General features: G+C 38.7%; 1 protein-coding gene across 1 annotated transcript in view; it reads right to left on the bottom strand.

Annotated features, from left to right (window-relative positions):
- The window catches only part of poln (polymerase (DNA directed) nu), a 79,067-nt gene that overhangs the window by 13,507 nt on the left and 42,728 nt on the right, over positions 1–22,832 (bottom strand). Inside the window, exons 15-19 of the mRNA XM_036595984.1 lie at positions 20,031–20,088; positions 16,045–16,122; positions 7,735–7,846; positions 5,032–5,114; positions 573–704 (exon numbers count right to left, since the gene is read on the bottom strand). Of these exons, the coding sequence (XP_036451877.1) occupies positions 573–704; positions 5,032–5,114; positions 7,735–7,846; positions 16,045–16,122; positions 20,031–20,088 (463 nt within the window). The remainder of the gene's footprint in view (positions 1–572; positions 705–5,031; positions 5,115–7,734; positions 7,847–16,044; positions 16,123–20,030; positions 20,089–22,832) is intronic.

The raw sequence follows: 22,832 nt of genomic DNA, 5'->3' as shown, positions 1-22,832 counted from the left end.
AGGCTTCAAGGTGGCTGCTACTATTTTTTTTTTTATCTGCGACATACTTTTGTCAACACTTTTTTACTTAAAGGCAATCTGAACTCAAACGAGACCATGTTAGCTTGTTAGTTCATATCCCTGGTCATATTAAGCACAAGTCATAATATCATTTAAAAGAGAAAATTCATGTTTTCCTGTAATCTTTGATCAAAGTGTCTTAAATGTCTGCTGATTTTTTGATCACGTCACTGTGCCCCAGTGGGCGGGGACAGTAATGTTAATAATATCATGTTTTACCTACCCCTTCCCCTCCCACCATCCCCACCTATCATAGACAGAAAGCATTCAGCTAGATCAGAGACCCTTTCTATTACCACGCTTCAGTCTGAAATACGTAACAGTACGGAGAGAAAATGTGTTATGATTTCTGACTTAAATTGATTTGAGAACTTGATGCAGTTTGAGGCAAGTGATGATTAATGCAATGTACATGATACTAACTGATGAAATGTCAGCTCCCCTCACTAGTTAGCTACATTGGTCTCATATCTCTAGTGAAAAACTAAACAAGTAAACTTCGGACATCAAACCGTATTTGTGGCAGTGCTGCACAGTGCGCTGGATGAAGGCCTGCACTTCTTTGTAGGTTTGGAGAAAACTGTCCTGGAAACAGCTGGCCTCCTCAGCACTCACACGCAAAATACCAGACAGACGCTCCTTACCTGCAGATACACACAGATGGAGGATTTTATGTAGTTACTCTTTTATAACTAAATGCAATTTTCATTGTAACACTGTATATTCATACTCATATTAATATAATATTAAGAGAAAGAAAGAGAGAGCGAGAGAGCAAGAGAGAGAGAATAAACACAGAATGGAAGAGGAGGGGGAAAAGGGAAAGAGTAAATGTTGATAGAATGAGAGTGAAGAGTGCAAAACAGAAATAGAGAAAGCAGAGGGTGAGAATTCTTCGTCTCTTCATGTTGCTATGGCTACAACCACTACTACAGCGAGTACGCTGACACATCACCCACTCTGAGCAGCAGTATTACAGAGCTATTATTACTGCTCCCACTGCCAGCGGTCCAGGGCTTCTAACAGCCGCGCTCTGCCCCTACACTGAGACCGATCAGAGGGCTTCCAGCAGGTGTGCAAATCTCTGACCTCATGATTCAAATTGATTATGATTCCTTAGGAGATGATTCAGTGCATCAAGAGGCCTGTAATTTCTTATGATTAAGAATTAATTGGGGAAAATACACAACTGTGACTGGATGAATTGTCTACACAGTACTAGAACACAGACAATTTGGAGTTTTTACGTTGATTTTTTACCACAACTTTGACCAATTTCTACCCATTAGTCAAGTCTCTCCCTATCACACGTGCTTCCTCCTTTGTGCCCTTTCAAAACTGTTGTTGACGCTAAATCACTGGACAGTTCAACATGCTTGGAGGAGAACATTAACTGCCACTGTTATGTCAGCTAGAGGACATCCGAAATGATTAGTATTGCACTGAGTGATGGGGGGAAGAGCAAGGCCAATAATGCTCTCTGATGATAATCAAGTATAATAGTGATAAGTATAAAATAATAATAATAATAAATATATATCATAATAATTATAATGTTCTAAAATCAATGCAGGCACCTTCAGAATATTTATTTTCACACCCCTTTTTCCAGTGTCAGCCAGTACTACAGCGCTTTGCACACAGGATTGGGTTTATAACCCCAAGTGTTCTAAAGCTCATTTTCTCCCTGACCTTTCGTCTAGTGCGCAGTTTTATCCAGAGAGATGAAAAGAGAGAGAAAACAGAGAGAGAGGGAGAGAAGGAAGATAAAAGAGGGAAAAAATGAAAAAAGGGAGAAAGGGGAAAAACATTAGAGGTGAAAGGTGCATACAGAGCAGGGCAGTGTGGAGCTGGAGGCAGTAAAGCTGCAGAGGGCTATAGGATGGAGAGTCATGGGTGAGTGAGTTAGTGGCTTATGTTGATTCAAGTCTATCTGTCCAACCACAACACTGGCAGCATTTTTTATATTTATTTATAATCAAACCACATACGTTAGAAGAAATAAATAGACCAAAAAGGATAAATACATACACCTTATGATACACTGTACAGACCTAAAGAAAAAGATGGTTCTTTAGTAAAGGCAATGGTTCTGTTTAGAACCATGAGTTCTGTATAGAACCATTTCATGCTTAAAGGGTTCTTTGTATGGAGAAATTGTTCTTCAAATAGATGGAGAATGTGTTGCATATAGTTCAACAGTTTTGAAAATGGTTCTATATAGTACCAAAAAAAATATGAATTTTCAACACTTCCAGTATTTGTGAATTACTACATCATCTCCTGGATATTTAATGTGTGAGACTGAAATCCACTTCTAGACCACAACTGATGCACTGAAAGCACTGATTTCTTAGATTTTTTAAAGATTTTTTTTTAATACCCTTTAGTTTTGCAGTTCACATTAGTTTTGATTTAGTCTTTGTGTTTTTAAACACTGGTTAACCAGTACATTTTTTCACTACTACATTTTGTTTTCATAACTGTTTTAATCAATGATAATATCCTGTGAAAAACAAAAGGAAAGAATTGTTAGGCTGCTGGTTCTTTTACAAAAAATAAAACACAGCAGAATTGAAAAATTACATTATTAAAAGAGGAGAGGAGATTAAAGGCAGAAGCAGATTTTTTTTTTTGACTTGGCATTAAAGATTACATATCATCTGAACCACGAGACACAACAATAAAACTATAAACTATTTCTTCCATCTCATGAAGTTGACCAGATCTACCATCAGTTACCACATGCATTCAACAGCAGCACAAAAGGGCAAAGACTGACCCATGTCATCCATGCTTCTCTGAAATATTTGATGAATATGAGCCTGTGTGTGTGTACCTAATAGCAAGACAGTGTTTGTCGGTGTGTGTGTGAGACAATGGCACTGTCACGCATTCTTCCTTTCAACTAATTACTCGTTGCTCTCCTCTAAATCACCCTCCTCTCTCAGAGACACTCAACACTTCCTTATTATCAGACCTATTTGTGTGTGTGTGTGTGCCCATCCCTCCCCAGGATATACGTGTATACATATATATGTGTGTGTTTGTGTTATAAAGCAGGCCTCCTTTTAGTATTCTGTTACCATGGTTATCTAAAGATCTCTGTACAACTGTGTATGCACTCTCCCTCTCTCTCTCTCTTCAATTTCATGATAATCATTTCTTTATCCCTCAATCCCCCAATCCTCTCTGTCCCCCCTTCCCTCCACTGTCTCTCTCTACCCAGCAGGTCATCCTGAATGTGGCATTACAGATGTGTTTCATTCTTTCATAACATGCTGAGAGCCTTTAGAAGAGTAACAGTTAAAAGAGCAATCAAAATACACTTGGGGTTAAAACCACTCTGCAAAAGCGTGTCAGCAAAAAGTTAACAGTATAAATAAGGGATGCAGTCATAATCAGCCAGAATTCAGTGATCAGAAATCTGTTAATTTATTATTTTTTATTTTGACCAATCTGTGTCGCAATTTTTAAATAATGGGAGGCAGGTTCCGTGTATTTGTGCTGTATTTGAATACTGTACACCTATACCAAAATGTCAATGCATGATTATACATGACTCATTGAGCTAAACAGCCAGTTAGTGTTTACTTTTGATGCAGCACATCATTTGATTCATGTTATCTAAAAATCCCAGGCTTATTACATTCCAAAGCTTATTATTCAGGAACTACATGGAATACAGTGCAAACTAGCCAAGCTGTTTTTAGGTTACAGAAGTGTGTAGTAAAACTTTGGGGATAGCCAGTGGATCCTGAGCAAATAATGTTACTTCTATTGTGACACTTGGCTAATAGACAGTACCAGAAATGTACTAGTGTTTCATTTGTTCGCTTAGCCCACTAGTATGAGCTCAGGCTACTAAAAATCCACCACTGGCCAATTTGACTGTAAAGAAATCGAAATCAGCCAAAGATTCATGATCAGTGCATCTTTAGTATGAAATCAAGGAAAACAGAAGCACCCAAACAGACCCAGATAAACAAAGCAGAACAGTCACAATACTTCATCTCTCCCTTCCTCTCCCTCTCTTACACACACATAGTTCTTGCTGGGTGATAGTCACTGAACCTACATGCTGTGCTGGTCTCCTTCATTAGCAACCACTCTGAAGAGTAAAGATCTCCCAGCTTAATAATGAACCAGGACTAATTTTGCTCACTTTCCAATTAAGCAAGCAATTGTTCAGTGTTCTTCAAGTACTGGACGCTCTGCTAAGACATTACTTAGTAACACCCTCTTTGGCAGATACCACAGCTTGAAAACACTTTTTTTAGCCAGCTAGGAGTGTTTCTATTCTAGCTTTAGGAATTTTCACCCACTCTTTCTTGCAAAAATCCTTTTAGTTCTGACATACTCTTGGGTCTACCCACAGATTTTCAATAATGTTCAAGTCAGGCGACTGTGAGGGCCATTCCGAAAGCTTCAGCATGTGTTTTTTTAAGTAGTTCATGGTGGATTTTGAGGTATGTTTTGGATCATTGTCCTGTTGTAGATGCCAGCCTTGTTTCATCTTCAGTTTCTTCACTGACTCCGCCATATCTGGTTCCAAACTTTACTGATATTTAGTGGAATCCATTCTTTCATCCACCTGTGCAGCATTTTCTGTGCCACTGGTTTCCACGCAACCCTAAAGCATAACAGATCCGCCCTCATTCTTAACAGTTTGCAAGGTGTCCTTTTCATCAAATGCTGCTTCTTTTTTCTCCAAACATACCTTTGGTGACTGTGGCCAAAGAGTTCCATTTTTACTTCATCAGTACAAGCACTTGTTTCCAAAATGCTTCTGGTGTGTCTGGATCTTTTGCATACTTCAGAGATTGACTTTTGTGATGAGATTTCCTTCTGATGACTCTTAACTGCAGATCATGTTTGTCATCTTCTCTCAATTTATCCGTATCTACATTTTGGAACCAAATCTGTACCATGTGACCATATGACAAGGAGTGCGGGTGTTGTATTTCTCACCTGCTCCATAGACTACAGAGTAGACGATGCGTTTGGCGTGGTCTCTGTCCTCTGAACTCACACTGTCCTCATTTATGCCCTTCCTAGAGCAAGAGAGAGAGACATACCCAGTTATATAAGAACGTCCTAGACAGCAGTGTTTGGCTGGAGAGCACAGTGTGTGTGTGTGTGTGTGTGTGGAGTGACAGTGAGCTAGACTTCAACTTAAAGATGCTGCTCTGGATCAGTGCACCACCAGCATAACACCAACAGGCCAGCATTCACACCGTATTAAAATCAGATTCAGCACAGGGGTGACCAACACATGCACAGAAAGCCCTTATTACAGACATACAGCAGTGCAGATAGCCTCACTGATGACTTAAAACAAGAAAAAACACACACACACACCATGTCAGAAGTCATGTCACACATCTTGTGGACAGGGCTGTCACTGGCAGTTACTGTAACTACGAGGACACCACAGAACACTCAGTATGTGAGCATCAACAAATCAGCTTCCATTTCTCTCTCTCCCTCCAGTCGTCTCATTTCATGTTCCCTCAGGATGACATAGGGTTTGGTGCTCTCTGACACTATGGCCTCTTCTCAGTTCATGTTCTACTTGCATAACTCTTTCACAGACAGTAGTGCACACACACAGAAACACACACACTCGCTACATGTAATACGTCCCTTTAACTTATTCTAATTTCCATCAAAACAGCTATTAGGTACAAGTTATTCATTTTTCAGAGTACATTAGATGTGTGATAATCTATTAGCAGGAAGAAGGGGAAAGTCAAAGGAAAATAAGTTGAAAAATGCTTAAAAGATATGTAACAGCCATGTAAGACCTGGTAGACCACCAAAACTGTCACTATCAAATAAACAGTACTTAAAGCTTTCATCTTTAAGAGAGAGAGGAGAAAGTCAAGCTCTCCTCTTGTGTCAGAGACTTCAAAAAGTGAAAGCAAGTCTCTGTAATAAATATAATAAGCTGTAATAAATGTAAAATTATATTTAGAAACCAAAATAAACAAACAAAAAAATGTATCTCCAAAATAGTAACTTTACAGAAAAGGCAACTTTCAATCTAAGTTAAAGATTTCATTCCAAGTCACTCTGAAGCATTTCTACTGGTTCACTCATTGTGAAATTCTTACACAATATAAAAGACACCTGCTATATTTAAATGATGATCAAATGGAGATAACTGCCTTGACTAGAAATTAAATAAATAAAGTGTGATCTCTGACTTTTGCACCACACTGTAACTAAGTACCAATATGTATGTAATAATAATAAGTCTCGTATTATATATAAATATATAATACGTATTATATATAAGCCAAATGAATAACCAAACTAATACCTAACAACAACCAAACTAATACTTAGCTATTCTTAACTTCAGTAATCAGAAAGAAATGGTTTTGCCGGATTTAGCTTTTGTAAAGAGAACTTTATTAAGTCTGTTTTGTTTGGAAAACCTAAAAAAACAAACAAACACACACCCACACAATACTTTCAGAAATGATATGTCAATACATCATGCAAATGCAAGTTCAAGGTTTGCAGGCAGAGCAGAAGCCCATCCCAACACAACCTCAGATTTACCACCACGTCACAGTTATAAAGGTACTGTCATTGCCACCTGTTGGCCAAAGTGGTTTATAAAGTGACTTCTCCAGCACCCAGCCTCAAAGAAAACAGCACAAGGGAAGGGCAGTAATGAAGACTAAACGTGCTAAAAATGAAAGTTGTGACTCGTTAACCTGGTCTCATTCAAATCCTCATACAGACCTCAGGCTGCCTCTGATGCATAATAATGTAAGTTACACGCATTTCTCTCCTTTACTATCACGCACTCACACTTGAAAAGACGTCCTGAAAGTGTTTAGTGCAGGACGGGCCTGTCAAAGCCATGAGCGTGACGAGGCAAAACAAAACACTTGTAAAGCCTCTGGAGGGTCACCATGGCAACAGCAGTGACAGCGTTTTTGAAGGGATGCTGAGATCTGGGCACACAGTGCTGCTCCACCCTCATTACAGAGCATGCCCAGAACACACTCACGGGTGGCTGAGTGTACGCCTGTGTGTGTGTGTGTGGACCTCTTTTGTGTCTGACTGAGTGGCTGTGTGTACAGGAGTGTCTGAGTTAATCTCTATGTTTGTGCGCAGGCATCTGGATTTGTATACCAGTTTATTATGTTTTATCTACACTGACTGACTGTTTTATCAGAAACACCTACCATATAGACACACTTTGAAGATTTACAGTTACTATTATCTGTTGCTGCATAATTTATCAGCCACTCTGCTTAAATGGGTCCACCGCTGACCAAGCAATACTTGGATGGTGGACAACTCTCAGCACAGCAGTGACATGGTTGACAGTGACATAACTCTTTACTCAGCTGTTTCACTGATACGTATAAAAACCCAAGCAATGCTAATGCACCTGATGCACTCGTGCCATACGAGTGTGCTGGAGCATAGTGGGGCTGATAAACAGTGCAGTAACACCTAGACTACAGTCAGAAATGTACAAAGTGTACCTATATGGAAGATGATAAAATGGTTTCTGACAAAACGGTCAGTTGGTGCAAAGTACCTAATAAAGTAGTAACTCGTTATATGTTTTAATTGTGCACATCTGTGCGTGTGAGCTTCTCCATTTGTATCTGAGCACTCCAATTTGAGTGTGCTGTTGGTGCCCACCACTGAGAGGCCAGCATGGTGAAGACGTCTGCTTCAGGATTCTGGAAGATTCTCAGGAGCTCGGGGTCAGACGACAGATGAGCCAACAGACGCAGCTCCACCTGACAGAAATCTACACACACACAGACACACAAATAGGTTTGTATACAATGTCAGGACAAGGGGGCCTAGAAGTCCTTCAGATGTATTATACACTAGAATTCAAAAAGTTTGGAATCACTTTTCAAAAATATAAAAACAACGTGTCACAGATACATGCAAAAAATGCCTCTATTACAATTGCTAATACTCCATGCTACAGGCTCCAATTCATTATTAGGAAGCTGTACACACTGATATGTTCAGAATGATAAACAAAGCTGTAGATAGTTCCATAATGACCGAGAAGACTGTACTGATGATCTTTTGGGAACATTAAGAATGAATCTAGGATAAAATTCATGCACAGAATTCCACATTTTTCAAAAGGTGGTGATCGATTCTTGAGGCAGATGTCTTGGTGAAAATATAATAAATACTTCCCCATAGAATATTATCTGTTATTTAATACTTCATCGGTGTTCTCTATATACTTGAGTAAACAACTAAAGCATATAATTTTTGTGCCTAATTTATAATTTTTAAATCTAACTATACTACAGAATCACAAAAATGATTAACATGAGGAGTGGATCCAAAGTTTTGAATTGCAGAGTATTTTAAAACCTACATGTTCTATGCCTAATCCTAAACTTGACCCCAGAAACCAAAAAGAAACATAATATAAAATATACAAATAAACAAAAAAAAACCAAACACTTTACAAAATCAGGTCCATTTTGTTGGTCCCAATCTTGTAGGTTAGCCCTGTTTAACTGTGGTTTTCTTACAAAACCAGGACATGATTGTCCTGAAAACATACAAAAACAAACCACACACACACACATAATTATCATTTTTACCAGACAATAGGCAGAAAGACAATTAGCACCTACAGTATCTGAACAGCTTTCAAAGAAAAGCAGAGAGAGAGAGAACATGAAGAAGGGTGAGCGAGAAGAAAAACAGCAAGAGGGGAAGAGGGAAAATTAGATTAGAGAGAGAATGAAGATGAGGAGAATGAGACAGTGTGTAGGTTAAATCAAAGTGTGTGTGTATTGGTGGTGTGTTGCCCTCCCTCTCTGTCAGCATGAACAGTAATCCCCCCAGCAGTCTCTCTGTCACATAAAAGAGAATGTGAGAGAGGATGAGCTCACACTGCAACACCAACTGAGTGTGTGTGTGTGTATGTGTGTGTGTGTGTATACTGCAGGAAACAGAGCGCTGACTCACTTTCCCTCACAAACATACATACACACACACAAACATCCTCTATCTTACTCCTAAAATACCCTTCTATTCTCAAGAGGAAGATTTTCCTGTATTGTATAATTTTTTAAGTGTCAGTGTTTGGAATGTATTTGCTTATCTGGAGTGAACTGTGAGTGGACAGAGAGAGAGAGAGAGAGAGAGAAAGAGAGAGAGAGAGAGAGAGAAAGAGAGAGAGAGAGAGAGAGAAAGAAAGTGAGGCAGAGCAAAAGAAATACATATATATAATATATATATATATATATATATATATATATATATATATATGAGAGAAAAAGAAAGAGAAACTGAAAAGAAAGAAATAAAGCGAAAAGGGGGAGAGGAAGAGCAGAGGGAAGAAAGAGAGAGGAGAAGAGCACTATAAGATGTAACTGGCTGTGATCAGGTGACTGTATCGATCAGTGATTCTGGTCATTATGAGAAAGTCAATGCAGACTTCTCTGGTAAAGTAAACAGCTGGAGACACCAACAGAAACAGCAGATACAGTCACACAGCAGGACACATACTAACAGGTCAACAAACAACATCCCTTAAAGCAAAACTCCAGCACCTTTCGATCAAGCTTTACCTGCCACCAGGCCTGGGCAATATCTACAAATAATCCGCATGATTATCGGTAATACCGCACAAACCCTGACGCGTTTTCATAATTTAGCAAAACACAGACACACTTAAGTTGTACAGAAAATACAAACTATACTCAGTAAATCACAGGCAGCAGAGACAGAATAGAGTTTACTCTGCCATAGCCTTATAAAGCCCTCTTTATAACTCAATGTTTTAGCAGCAAAAGCGAATAAAACATTATGTACATACTATTTAATATTATTTATCACCTTTTTTTCTGAGAACACCAGTCACAGACGGGGATCAGAAGAACTTTTTCTCCAAGTCAGAGCTAGTTGCTCTAGAGTAGTATCAGAGACGCTATAAAGGAGTTCCAAAAACATGACAACATATATTTTCAATTCCACTTAATCAAGATAAAATTAATGTATAATAAGATAAGTAGAAGGGGAAGCCTTGCAGTAAAGCTAGCACTGGAGAGCATAGCAGAGAGAACTAACAGGCAGCTTCTTAACAGACCTCTCACTCTTTCTGTCTTTTCTGTCAATTTCCCAATATATTTACATGCTGTTGAATGGTAAATTAGTCCTCTCTAATTCTCTCTCAGTTCTTTTCCTAAAACGGCGACTATCACCTTTTCCACATCCCCATCGGGTTACTTGTACATCATCGATGATATCCAATTACATTGCCATATCTCTCAGGCCGACCTGATACACTTGCATAGTATTCAGTAAATTCAATAATGGAGTATTACTTTAAACACTGAGGAGCAGATTCAGATTTCCCATCCTCACCCACATAGCTACATACCCTTGTTAGTTTCATAATAGTTACAGAATAATTATCCTTAAGACTAATAACTGAATAATAAGTCTAGAGTTTAAGGGGTTAATATCTGGCTGCATGGTGTAAATTGTACTACAGTCACATAAAAAAACTTGCAGTCAGTCACCACTATATCTACACGCACAGCAAAAGTGAGGTATGACGGCAGGCGGAGGGGTATAATGTGTCAGTCACAAAGTCTTTGTCACTCACTCTGTTGCCATGGCGGTTTGTGACAGTGGAATCAAATTTCATTCCATCATGCCAGCTCACATTCCGCTTCATTCACAAACAAAGTTTAATAAAGTGGACACATAAGATCACACACACCTAAACCATTCCCAAATCACGTATACCACAGATCTCTGAATCTCTATTCATTTCTGTTTTTTAAAACTGGATATTAAGTAACGGTTTTCATTAACAGCAGCAACCCTTGATGCACCGTGATGCATCAGGCTGGAGGTGATGATTCAAAAATGATTTTGGAACTCCATAATTCATCAAAATCAACTATATATAATTTATATAACTATAAACAATGTTCATTACATTTTTGTACTCATTTCTTGAACAAAATTAAAATTCTAGGGCTGTTTTCAAATACAAAACAAATAAACAAAAATAAACAAACAAAAACCCTTGGTTCTTTTTTTATTGTCTATATTTCATTACTATGTAAACAAATTTATGTAATTTAATGTGTTTTTAAAGACTATTTTGTGATATTTCATTAAATGAATCAAGTGCATCATAAATCATGATGCACTGAAGTGATTCCAGCAGAGTCACAATCAAACCGAATCATTGTGAGGTCAGACATTTACACTTTGAAACCATCATAATAAACAATCTGTGTCAGTTATTACAGCATATTACATCACTGTGGATCAAAATTTCCCCTAAACATGCATCATATTCATCCAACAGCAGCAGCAACAGTAACAATATTGTATGTTGTATGAAATGAATATGATAAGGTTTCTTTACAGACTATATCCAATCTCCCTACAAAAGCCACTGAATGCGAGGATTTTCTGGGGCATTCTTGATACAATAGACCCCTACACCTGGGGGCTTGTAAGAAGCTCCATTTAAGGGTGGTTTTATGCTTGGTTAAATTTAGATTCATATTGATTCATAATCAAAAGGGGCTCTAAAGATAGATGCATGTGCGTCAGTATTTTCTGAGGGAGGGTCAAGTGACCTCAGATATTACTGGGCTCGTTTTTCAACACTTTTCTCCCTCTCTCTTATGCACACGCACATGCAACACACCACACACACTTTCTATCTTAGATTGTTTGTAAACATACAGTGGTGCTAGAACGTTTATGAACCCTTCTGAATTCACTACATTTCTACATTTTCTCATTAAATTTGACATAAAATGTCACTAGACTGTCATCTTAGCCATAAAAATAAAGACAACCCAACAAAGCAAATAACACAAACAGTAAGAGTTTTTTCTTCATTTACTGAACAAAGTGATTCAACATTAAATGTCTTTGTTTGTAAAAGTATGTGAACCTCTAGGATTATCAGTTTAGCAGCACAGGGGATGATTAGGATCAGGAGGTGCAGTCATTCGGATGACAAAGTGTGGTTAAACCCTCCCTATCTAAAAAACATCACCCTGAGTCCTCACCACACACATTTGTGAGAGCACGCCATGCCTCGGTCAAAAGAGATTTCTAAGTATATCAGAAAAACAGCTGAGCCGATGCTCAGTAGGCCTGAAGAGGTTATAAAACACTAAGAGTAAGGCGTCTAATATTCTGGGACAGCACAAAGAACCCCAGGTAACATCTTAAGATCTGGAGTGTGGTCCTGTGCTGGCTAATGTCAGTGTTCATAAAAGTCTACCATCAGGCAAGCACTGAACACGAATAGAACGTTAGCAGAGAGGAAGCCACTACCTTCCCCGAGGATCACTGACACCTGTTTAAAGTTTCCAAAAGACCACCCGCATGTGCCACAAGACAAATCTTTGCATTTTTTAAGCGTCAAGTCAATCCAGATCTTAATCCAACAAAACCGTTGTGGAGGAACCTGCTGCATGGAGTTCAAACAAGGAAGCCCATCAGTGTCACTGAGTTAAACCAGCTCTGTAGTGAGGAATGAATTAAAATTTCTCCAAGTCAATATGTAGAACTGATCAACATTTACAGTAAATGTTTAGTTAAAGTCACCGGCACTCAAGGGGGTCATAGCAGTTATATTTTTGCCAACATAGACATTAAATGTTGAATCCCTTTGTTTAATAAATGAATGAAAAACATAACTGTTTGTGTTATTTGTCTTGCAGGGTTGTCTTTATCACATTCAGGTCAAATGTGAAAAGATTTAAGATGAAATTCAGAAAATTCTAAATGTTTTAAAGTCTTTCTAGCACCACAGCATGCTGCCAGTCAAATATTTGGAGACACCTGATTAAATGTGTGTTTTTCAAAATTTTAAAGACGTTTTAATCTGAATTGTTACTTTAGAAAAAGACTAAAAAATATTTAAAAACAAATAAGTAATAAAGTTGGTGCCTAGGTATGAATTTATTTCTAAATACAAAGCTTTTTGAGAGAATGCTAAGTGTGTCCAAAGCAGCATCAAAGCAAAGGAGGGAGGCGGTATGTTGAAGAAACTATAACACGAGTTTTTTTTCTTCGTTAGCTGGTGAATGCAGTAGTAACTGTCTCATTAGCTGGTAAATGCAGTAGTAATTGTCTCATTAGCTGGTGAATACTGTAGTAACTGTCTTCAAATAATTATTACAATTACTCAAATGACAGAAATGACTTGAGAAGGACAAGCTAAAAGCTGAAGTTATTAATGTAGGTGGCTATTGAAGTACTTTACCTCAGTAAAAAAAACCTCAAAGACTACTTTGAGGTACTTCAGTGAGGTACTTTACTGAACATGGAGCATGGATGGACAGCTTCTTTTCTTTGGCAGAATGTCTGTGACATCCATTTTTGTTGCACTAATGCTAGCTTGGTTGCATTTTTTAGCTTTGATTAGTGGCAAGGCTAGCAGTCAAGGCTGGTCGACACCATAGGGATTTCCAACGATTGTATGATGTATTTGCATAATGCGTGTTGTGTATTGTAGTGAGAAAATATTGATAAACTCAAACATGAATACACTATAAAATTCTGTTAAACCACTGAGGCTGAGGGATATAATACTGCTTTACAGAATACTGTGTAACACGACAAATTACTCAGGGTTTAAATTGCCATACCATTCAGTCTGTCTGCCTGCCTGTTTGTACCAATGTGAACACATACTAAGGAAATCATCATCGTTGGGTCAGTAATGTAATAGCTGAACCCTCTAAGTGCACATTTGAGAGTGAGAGGGCCTCTGGTATGACCTAGACTGTCTCTGAATGGTATTAACTTTCAGTAAGAATAGCCTGATTCTGTGTCAGTTCTGTGCATCTAACTCACACTGACCAGGGCACGATAATCCCGGCCCTCACTGATATAGAACAGCACTCGGGGCGGCTTGCTCTTCTGGGGCTTTATGCAGTGCTTCCAGGAAAAATGCCGTTATTGACAGAGTATTGAGAGGCTTTTCAGAAAGACACTGCATGGAATCATGGGATTTGCAGTTTTATTTACAGGGCTCAGCAGCAGCACCATTAGCAGGCCTGGAGACGATCATGTTGACAGGAGAAGATAAAGCAAAAGATTGTGGGGTAATTTGAGGACTTTCAGAATAGAGTAGAAGAAAAGAAAAGAGAGAGGTGGAGAGGAGGTTAGTCCGTGACACAGAGGCCACCGGCCATCCAGGGAACGAGGGAAAGCTCTGTCCTTGTTATAGGCTGTCTGTCTCTCTTTCTGTTCTCCTTCTGGTGACAGCAGGACATATCACCCAATTCGATGAGACAAGGCTACTTAAGGACAGGAACTTTTACTATCTCTCTCACACAGTAAATACAGCCAGAACAAACACAGACCCATTAGAGTGGACACACTCTATAAGGGTGTCCTTGAGGCCACTTAATAAGAACAACAGAGGCCACAGCCATTTAAGTGACCTTCCTGACTCTCTTCTCTCATTCTCTCTGCATCTAAGGCTCATTTTCTCACTCTCTATCCTCCTCTTTCCCACTCTTTTCTCTCTGAGATAGTTTTGGGGAGCATGTAACTGACAATTACTTTCTACTTGATTTATTTGTCAACTATTATTACTTTCTGCTGTTTCCTCACACTTTGCCTTCGTCACAACACTGCCATCATTCAAAGTTCCCTCTGTGTGACAATTTCTTTTTTGTTGTGCAATGAAACAACAAAAGCCTTAGCGCCCCTGTACTGCAGTCTGTGAGGATGACCAATGAAAAAACTTTTTACTGATAAACTTTAAAAAGGCTGTCAATTTATTTTGTTAATTTATTTGCGCTTTTAGAAATACGCTCTAGCATGAATGAACTACTGACTGCCAAATAAGAACAATATTGTCATTTCCATTGAAAGATTTTTGCAAATTTGGGCATCCGCTGTTGGATTTGTGCTGAGTGGGACTGTACTGAAAGAAAGGTGTTTGGCCAATTTCCTGCTTGTGCTGGCCACCAAAATTAACCACCATGGATCCTGTAATCATTCCTGGTTGAACAGAAGTCTACTGTTGTAATCTCTTACACACACTCAAAGTCCGACCTCTACCAGAAAATAAAGGTTTCAGTAAAATGGAAAAAATAATGCTGTCCTGAGGTTTTTTATGTTGTTTTTGGCTACACCACTGTCAAACGCTGTGCAGTCAGAAATGGTCCTAATCAGTCAGAAAAGCTGAACTTTTCACTCTAAAATATTGTTTAGGACTTTTCAAGTCTGACTATTTAATGATCATCAAGTTACAAATCTTTAGGACAACTGAAATTCCACTTAGAGCCCAGTCCCTTGATGGATTCAATAACCAGTAACATCAGTGGATATAATTAAATATGCCATAACATACTTTACTGACTGATATGATTGTCGGTGGTAAATTGTGAAAATATGAGTCAATTCTCAAATCTCTCAAGTTTTAACTAATAAATACAGATTTGTTTATATTTTGTTTTTGCATAAACAATGCATTGCCTTTCTTCCATAATTAACTTTATCAACTAATTGTTGAAGCCTGTTCTGTTTCTATGGACTGACCAGTTCACAAAAAACCCAGACATGCCTCAGTCTAACTGCCTTGCTTATACAGAAACACCCTCAGACCACTTTCACTTACACATGCACACACATTCCAAGCAGCACTAGACTACATGCGGGAAGAACAAGCAGGGACAAGTGTATTGCTGCACAGTGCGCTCTCTCTCTCTCTCTCTCACATCTCAGATGCACTCTTGTGGTCAGGGACAGTGAGGAGACTGCTTCTGGTCTTGAATGTTCTACAGCCACCCTACATGAAGACCTACATGCTTCAGTCCTCACACTCTTTTACACATATTCTCACAAGTTCTGTAAAGGAGTGCCTTAACTAGTGGTAGAAAAAAAGCCCAGACAATAGCAGTAGCATTAGTTAACCAAAGACGCAGCCAACATTAACTAATGGTCTCTTCCTGAGGGTCTCACCTGCAGAGAGGAAAGTCCAGCCTTCTTGGGGTATGAACATGGAGCGCGGATGAACAGTCACAAGCTCTGCCTCCTTTCCTGTAATCACAGCCAATCACAGAGTAACCAGTTAAACCGATTATCACTTTGTTATTAATCTTAAGACGTACAAGTTAGATTCTACTATAAATTCAGTAACTACTATGAAGCTTCTCTGCATGTTATAGAGTTATGAGAGTAAGGAATCGGGATTACAAGCAGTCCCATGGGTTTAAAGACATGGCTTGGTGAAAAATCAAATTTACACAATTTTGCACTTATCCCAGGTGCAGTTGATCAATCAAGACATGGTTAGTGTCCAAATGTTGCTTCTTTAGTTTTGCACTAGATAACAAACATCAGAAGTCAACAGTCACCCAAAGGTTTCCGTAAATACATCCCCAGAACTTCACTGAACCCGCTTAAACTGCAGGTCTTCATTAACATCGTAGAGAGTTGTCCATATGATTTAGGACAGTATGACCTACTGTAAACTATAAACAAAAATGCACCAGTTAGCATTTTATAGTTGACAGTAAACCCTACTGTGCCCTATCAACAAGTCTGGGCAACCTTAAAAACATGGTGGAATGAGCAGGAAATTTTTTGGGCATATTTTTACGTAAGCTATTAGGTGTCTTTTGACTAGTGTTTGTTAGCAACGTTAGCCATGTAACTCCAGTGCAAAACAAAACAGGCAAAATTTGCACAACAAACCAGTTTTGGCTGTGAGATATCAGGGGTAAATGGAAAAATGTTCTTTTTTTACCAAATTATTTCCTTAAATGTTTATACAAATACAATCAAACGGCAAAACAGCTTAGAAAACTAGTCACAGCATTAAAACAACTACAAGAAATATTTTAATGAGAATAAAGTGGGTCAGAACCAGGGCTCCAGAAAAGTTTGAGGAATAAGAAACAAAACTAAACTAAACAATGTTTTGTTAGGAACAACGATTCCAACCAAAAATGTAATGCTTCCTAACAGAAATGTTAATTTGAAATCTCTGTTACTGGTTAATTTTCTCATCTTGTACAGCCCACTAGCTTCATATTTATATCTTCCCTCTATTTACTAATTCATAAACAGTAAAATTCCATAGCCTGTATGTGTAGACAGGCTAATATATACAAAATACAACCACTGGGTCTAATAACTTTACAAACTGACTATTCTATGTTGGAGCGCAAGAACAGAAATGTTAAAATATTGGTTCCCCTTGAAACAAACCAATAGATTTCTTAGTCTGTTTCGAAGACCTCAACAGAACAGAACAACCTCACTGAGGGAGATGGAGGTAAGGGAAGGGACGGCATGAGGAGATTGATGGGTGTGCATAGGGACGAAAACTAACACACTGTTCCAACACATCAATGCCTCTGAGCCCGTGATATAGAGCTGTTGTAAAATGCAGGGCAAAACGAAGGGCAAAGAGAGGCATAAAGTGGAGAGGAATGGAAGAGAGAGGGACAAAACAACAGAGAAGAGAGAAAGGCTCACCAAGAGTAAGAAAAGATAAGACCGGGGTCATTGTAGAGGATGGAAAAGAGGCAGAGAGAAATAGAGACAGAGGGACCGGAACTGACCGAGTGGAAATTTTGGGGCATACAGAAACTCAGATGCCAGCATTGAGCACAGGCTCTGATCTATGTGTTATGTGAAAATCTTTTTGCTGCACTCTTGCTTATTTTGTTAGATTACTGTAATTGTACTGGGGTGTAGAGTCTGTACAAAATTGATATGTACCCATGGAAAAATGTAATACAATAAAAACATCACATTCTGATTTTTTTGGAATGTTGCAATATAATTGTTAAACAATTTCTACTTGTATTTCCTTCTAGCCCTGCCATAGTTCAGTACTATCTTAACAAGAAAAACTCAGGGCCAAATGTGCATACATGAACAGGTGCAGTGGAAAATGTGCTTTGACCACATCAAGCGCTAACAATGTATATGAAATTAACATTTGATTTACTTTGGCTGTAGCTAATCACAAACTGCATATAGAACCACCTGCTAACTGTTGTATATTTGTAAGATGTGGGTTCAAAAGGCGCAGTGAAAAGGCAAAATAATGGACTTTGCGAGCTCCGCCAAAGCAAATTGTCACAAGCCTTCTTACAAACACTAGTAGTCAATAGTCACCCATAAAATTTCATATGTATTCTATCTTCCCTGAGGTTGTGTGTGCGCACGTGAAAGGAAGCCAGTTTCTGTGGGGGAGGTAGAACTTGGCACAACACCCTTTTAAACAGCTGCCTGCAGCGTTCAGCTACATTGCGAAGTATTGTTTATTTTTATAGTTCACTGTAGGTAATACTTTGACCTAAAATGTACGAACAAGTCCGCGCCACCTTAACAAAGACCTGTATGTTGTGTTTGAGTGGGTTGAGAGAAGTTTAGGGCATGTACACTCACTGAGCACTTTATTAGCAACACATGTACAGCAACTCATTCATGCAATTATCTAATCAGCCAAGTGTGTGGTAGCGGTGCAATGCATAAAAGCATGAAGATACAGGCCAGCATGTTCACATCAATCATCAGAATGAGGAAAAAAAAATGATCTCAGTAATTTTGACTCTGACATGACTTCTTGTGCCAGGCAGGCTGGTTTAAGTATTTCTATAGCTGCTGATCTCCTCTTCACAACATGAAAGCGCACCTGAAAAATCTGCAGGGATTGCATGATGGAATCATGTCAAGATGAACCAGAATCTCAAAAGAATGTTTCCAACATCTTGTGGAATCCGTGACATGAAAAACTGAGGCGGCTTTGAGAGCAAAAGGTGGCCCTACACAGTATTAGTAGAGTGTGCCTAATAAAGTGCTCTATGAATGTATGTGTGCATAGATTTGGGTGACTACTGACTTTGTGAATTTAGCAAGAGCAGCCTCGTAGCTCCGGTGCTAGACTAAAGAGCAGAAATTGTGTAAATTTGATTTTTTGCTGATCCATTCCTTTAGGCATATTTCAACATTCTAAAAGACTCGGTTAAAGTTCTGAGCAAATTATGCTGGAAAAACTGGAAAACGGTCGACAGATTGGAAGAAGTCAATTTATATCCTAATCCCACGGTCAGTACAGAAAAACAAACAGACTGGTACCACAGTGGCAAAAGAGTAGGACAGGGCTGCATATTATTATCATACCTGTTCAACCCCCATGCAGAACATAAAATGAGAGAAGCGGCACTGGAGGAAAATGATCAAGGATTCAGGATTTGTGGATGAAAAAAAAAGTGGAAAATCTGGAAGACCGGAAGGACCTCATGAGGAAAATTAAAGAACAGTATCAAAAGATGGGACTCCAGCTCAATAAGAAGACAACTACGGTTGTGATGACAGGAAAGACTAACTTGGCTAATTTGGCCAATGATGGAAAAGATGTGGAAATGGTGGACGGCTTTTGCCTACTCAGATCAATTATTAACAACAGAGGACCCAGCAGTCAAGAAATAAAACAGAAATTGGCACTAGGTAGAACAAGGATAAAGGAGCTGAAAAGATCTTCAAATGAATTTGTCCAGAAAAGATCAGAATTGTCCAGACCATGGTCTTCTCTGTAGTTCTTTAGGGATGTTAAAGGTGGACAATAAACAAGCAAAACAGGAAAATATTGATGCTTTTGAACGTTGTACACTGGACAGCAAAGAAAAAGTAATAGATCTTCAAACAAGTCAAGCCTCAACTCTTGCTCGAAACCCAGATAACCAAACTGAAGATATCTTACTTTGAGCATATTCTGAGAAGAACTTCTTATTTCTTGCTTTCAGCTTTAATACACCACCTCTTTCCTTTACTCTCTTCACCTCTTGCAAAGTTTGTCACTTCTCGCTGAGATTTTATATCCTATCATACAATTTGCCTACAGCTTTTTAGTTTAAACTTAACGAAGTGAATAGCTGATCACATTACCACAGTGCATCTGCAAAGCCTCCTGAATTTTTAATGTCCTTTACCTTGAATATACTGCCTCTTTGTGATCTGCACTGGCTGCTTGGGAAGAGCCTGAAAATTCTGAAAAGAGACAGGGAAAGATATTTATTCATTTATTCTTCCTGATTGAGACACATTGAGTGACCCAGCTCTGTTCAGCATTTCTCACACTTGGACAGTAGAAACACTCTAAGAAGGTTTCCAATATAGCACTAGTTTAGCAATCTAGGGAACTCAACAAAGCATTTAAATAACAAACACACAGCACACACAGGGGGCTAAAATGACTGGAGCGTGAATGAATAAAGGAATAATGTGGCTGCTGAGTGATTCTGAGAAAAAGTTCAAAGTACACCACGTGAGGAATATTTCATAGCATGTTTTTCTCCTTTGTGACAGCTCTGTACTGACTGATTTCCAGAGAGTGGATGGTTAAGCTTGTCTATAAAAAGGCTAAAATAAGCCACTTACACCTGCAGGTAGACGTGCGCCAGTCCAGCTCCCTGAAGCTGGACAACTGTGAGAAATCTGTGCCTAAACAAGAGCCTGTGTGTGTGAGAAAGAGTGTGTGTACGAGTGTGTGAGCCTGTAGGAAGGTCACCTCTGTAGCCCTCCTACTGCTTCATAATAGCCTCAAACCAACATGCTTAGAGAAATGTGATAGAAACAGACAGACAGACAGACAGACACACACACACTCTCTACTCATGCTGTGTATCAGCCCCTTAATAAGCAATGTATAAAGCTACATGTATGTAATACATTAAACGCAATAAGCTGTATTTCCTAATTAAAAATGTAATAAGCTATACGTTACATTCACTTATTGAACAATGCGATAAGCTGTAAGTTGCATTCACTCGTCAAACAATGTAATAAACTGTATTCACTTATTAAACAATATAAGCTATAAGCTGCATTCACTTATTCAACAAGGTGATAAGCTGCATTCACCTAAACAATGAAAAAAGCTGCATTCTCTTATAAAACAAGGTAACAGTCTGCATTCCTTTACTAAACAATACCATGTTCACTTATTTAACAACGTCATAAACTACATTCGCTTATTAAACAAGGCATTAAATGGCATTTAGTTATTAAACTGCACTCAAGGCAAGGAACATTCAGATACATTAGCTTTAAGCATCAGTGAACAGCAATGCAGCAGATGTGTAGCCACACAGAAGACTTGCCAGCCTCTTTGAGAAGCTTTACTAACAGTTGTTTTGGAACAGTTTCAAAACAAAGACGAGGATAACCAAAATAGCACAATTTGCGACGACAGAGCAAAACGGTTGTGCCACTTGGGAGCCCAACATGAGGAACCAGTTTCAACTACATGACTATAACATAGACTGGCAAATCTAAACACACAATATCAACATGGTTAAAATAATAGAAACATTTAAAAGGTTTTCCAAACATTAAACGTCAAAACCTTCAACATGAAAGCAACATTTTATAACACATAAAATCCCAAAACAACCGGACAAAATTCAATAGAAAAAACTGATGTAAAATATGAACAATAAGAGGTCAATGAAATAGACCAAAAACCAAACAGAACTCTGGGTAGTTCCAACCCCAGTTTTGCAATATTTATATTATTTAAGACTGTTTCTGCTGTTTATTGGAGTTTAAGAAATCTGGTGTTTGAGAACTGAGTTACATTTAACAATTCACAGGTGGCACCTGAACATATCTGTCAGCTGAACAACACTATATAAACCGAGTTATATTTTATATAATAAAAATGCTCTCTTGCACGTGTTAGTAACAGTACTAATGTGCAATGTAATGTGGATGACAAGCTGAAGGCTGAAACCACCCCCAGGTGGGGGAATACATTGACACTGAGTGCAGTTACGAATGTGCCAGAGAAAGTGTGCAGCGTTTGGCTGTTCTCAGGTCAGTGTGAGTGGAGGCTGTGCTGTCAGAGCGTGACAAATGCCACCAGCGCCTGAGAGAGGAGGCACTGCTAATAGCTGCAGCAGCAGCTTTCTGCTTCTGTATGAGTATCTGCATCGATCTACAGCAATACAACACCACCTCTCAGACAGAGAGAGGACAGTAAGAAGAGAGAGCTGATGGTGTGTCGTGTATGTGTGTAAGGATCCAGAATTGATTAGAGCTGGATCAGGCTGGATTCAGTGCTTTGCTCTGCTCTCTTTCTGATCCAGCTTGATACAAACAGGTCAGCACTGCATACACTATTCTCACAATCTCACAAATACACACTGTCACATTCTCTCTCTCTCACACACACACACAAACGTTTCAGCTGTATGCTTTACACATGCTAACAGGCCTGGATGATATTTAAAAATAATTAGCACAATACTGTCTCATTATCATAATTTTAAATTGATTAAATTTACTCTACCTTAGCCTAACAGCTTTTAAAAGCCTAATGTTTTAACTGTGAATACAAGTGAATACACCATTATGTGTACATATTATTTAATATTTATTACTTATTTCTGATACTGTCTCTCGGCTGTAGATGAGAGTCAGAAGAACTTTATCTACTTCTAAAAGTTTCAGGTCTAAAGCTAGCTGCTCTACGGTAATAGCCACCCAATGCTTAGTTGTTTTCTTGCAGCAAGTCACACTGAAGCAGGCTGAACTTCCAAAGCATACCAGCATTTATTTCTGGTTCCATACACTCAAGCTAAACTTAACTTAAAATAAGAAGAAGGGAACAGCCAAGCAGCAGGTAAAGCTAGTATTACAATCTCTTTCAAGAAGAAAAAGCTGACTATTGGGGCACATGTCCACAAACTTCTTAAGGGAATGTAAACTACAGTTTTCCTACATATTTTACT

Source organism: Colossoma macropomum, unplaced genomic scaffold (assembly GCF_904425465.1).
Source record: "Colossoma macropomum unplaced genomic scaffold, Colossoma_macropomum, whole genome shotgun sequence".
In the NCBI taxonomy this organism is placed as follows: domain Eukaryota; kingdom Metazoa; phylum Chordata; class Actinopteri; order Characiformes; family Serrasalmidae; genus Colossoma; species Colossoma macropomum.
Note: the sequence above shows the minus strand (reverse complement) of the source record. Positions and strands in the feature narration are given on the sequence as shown.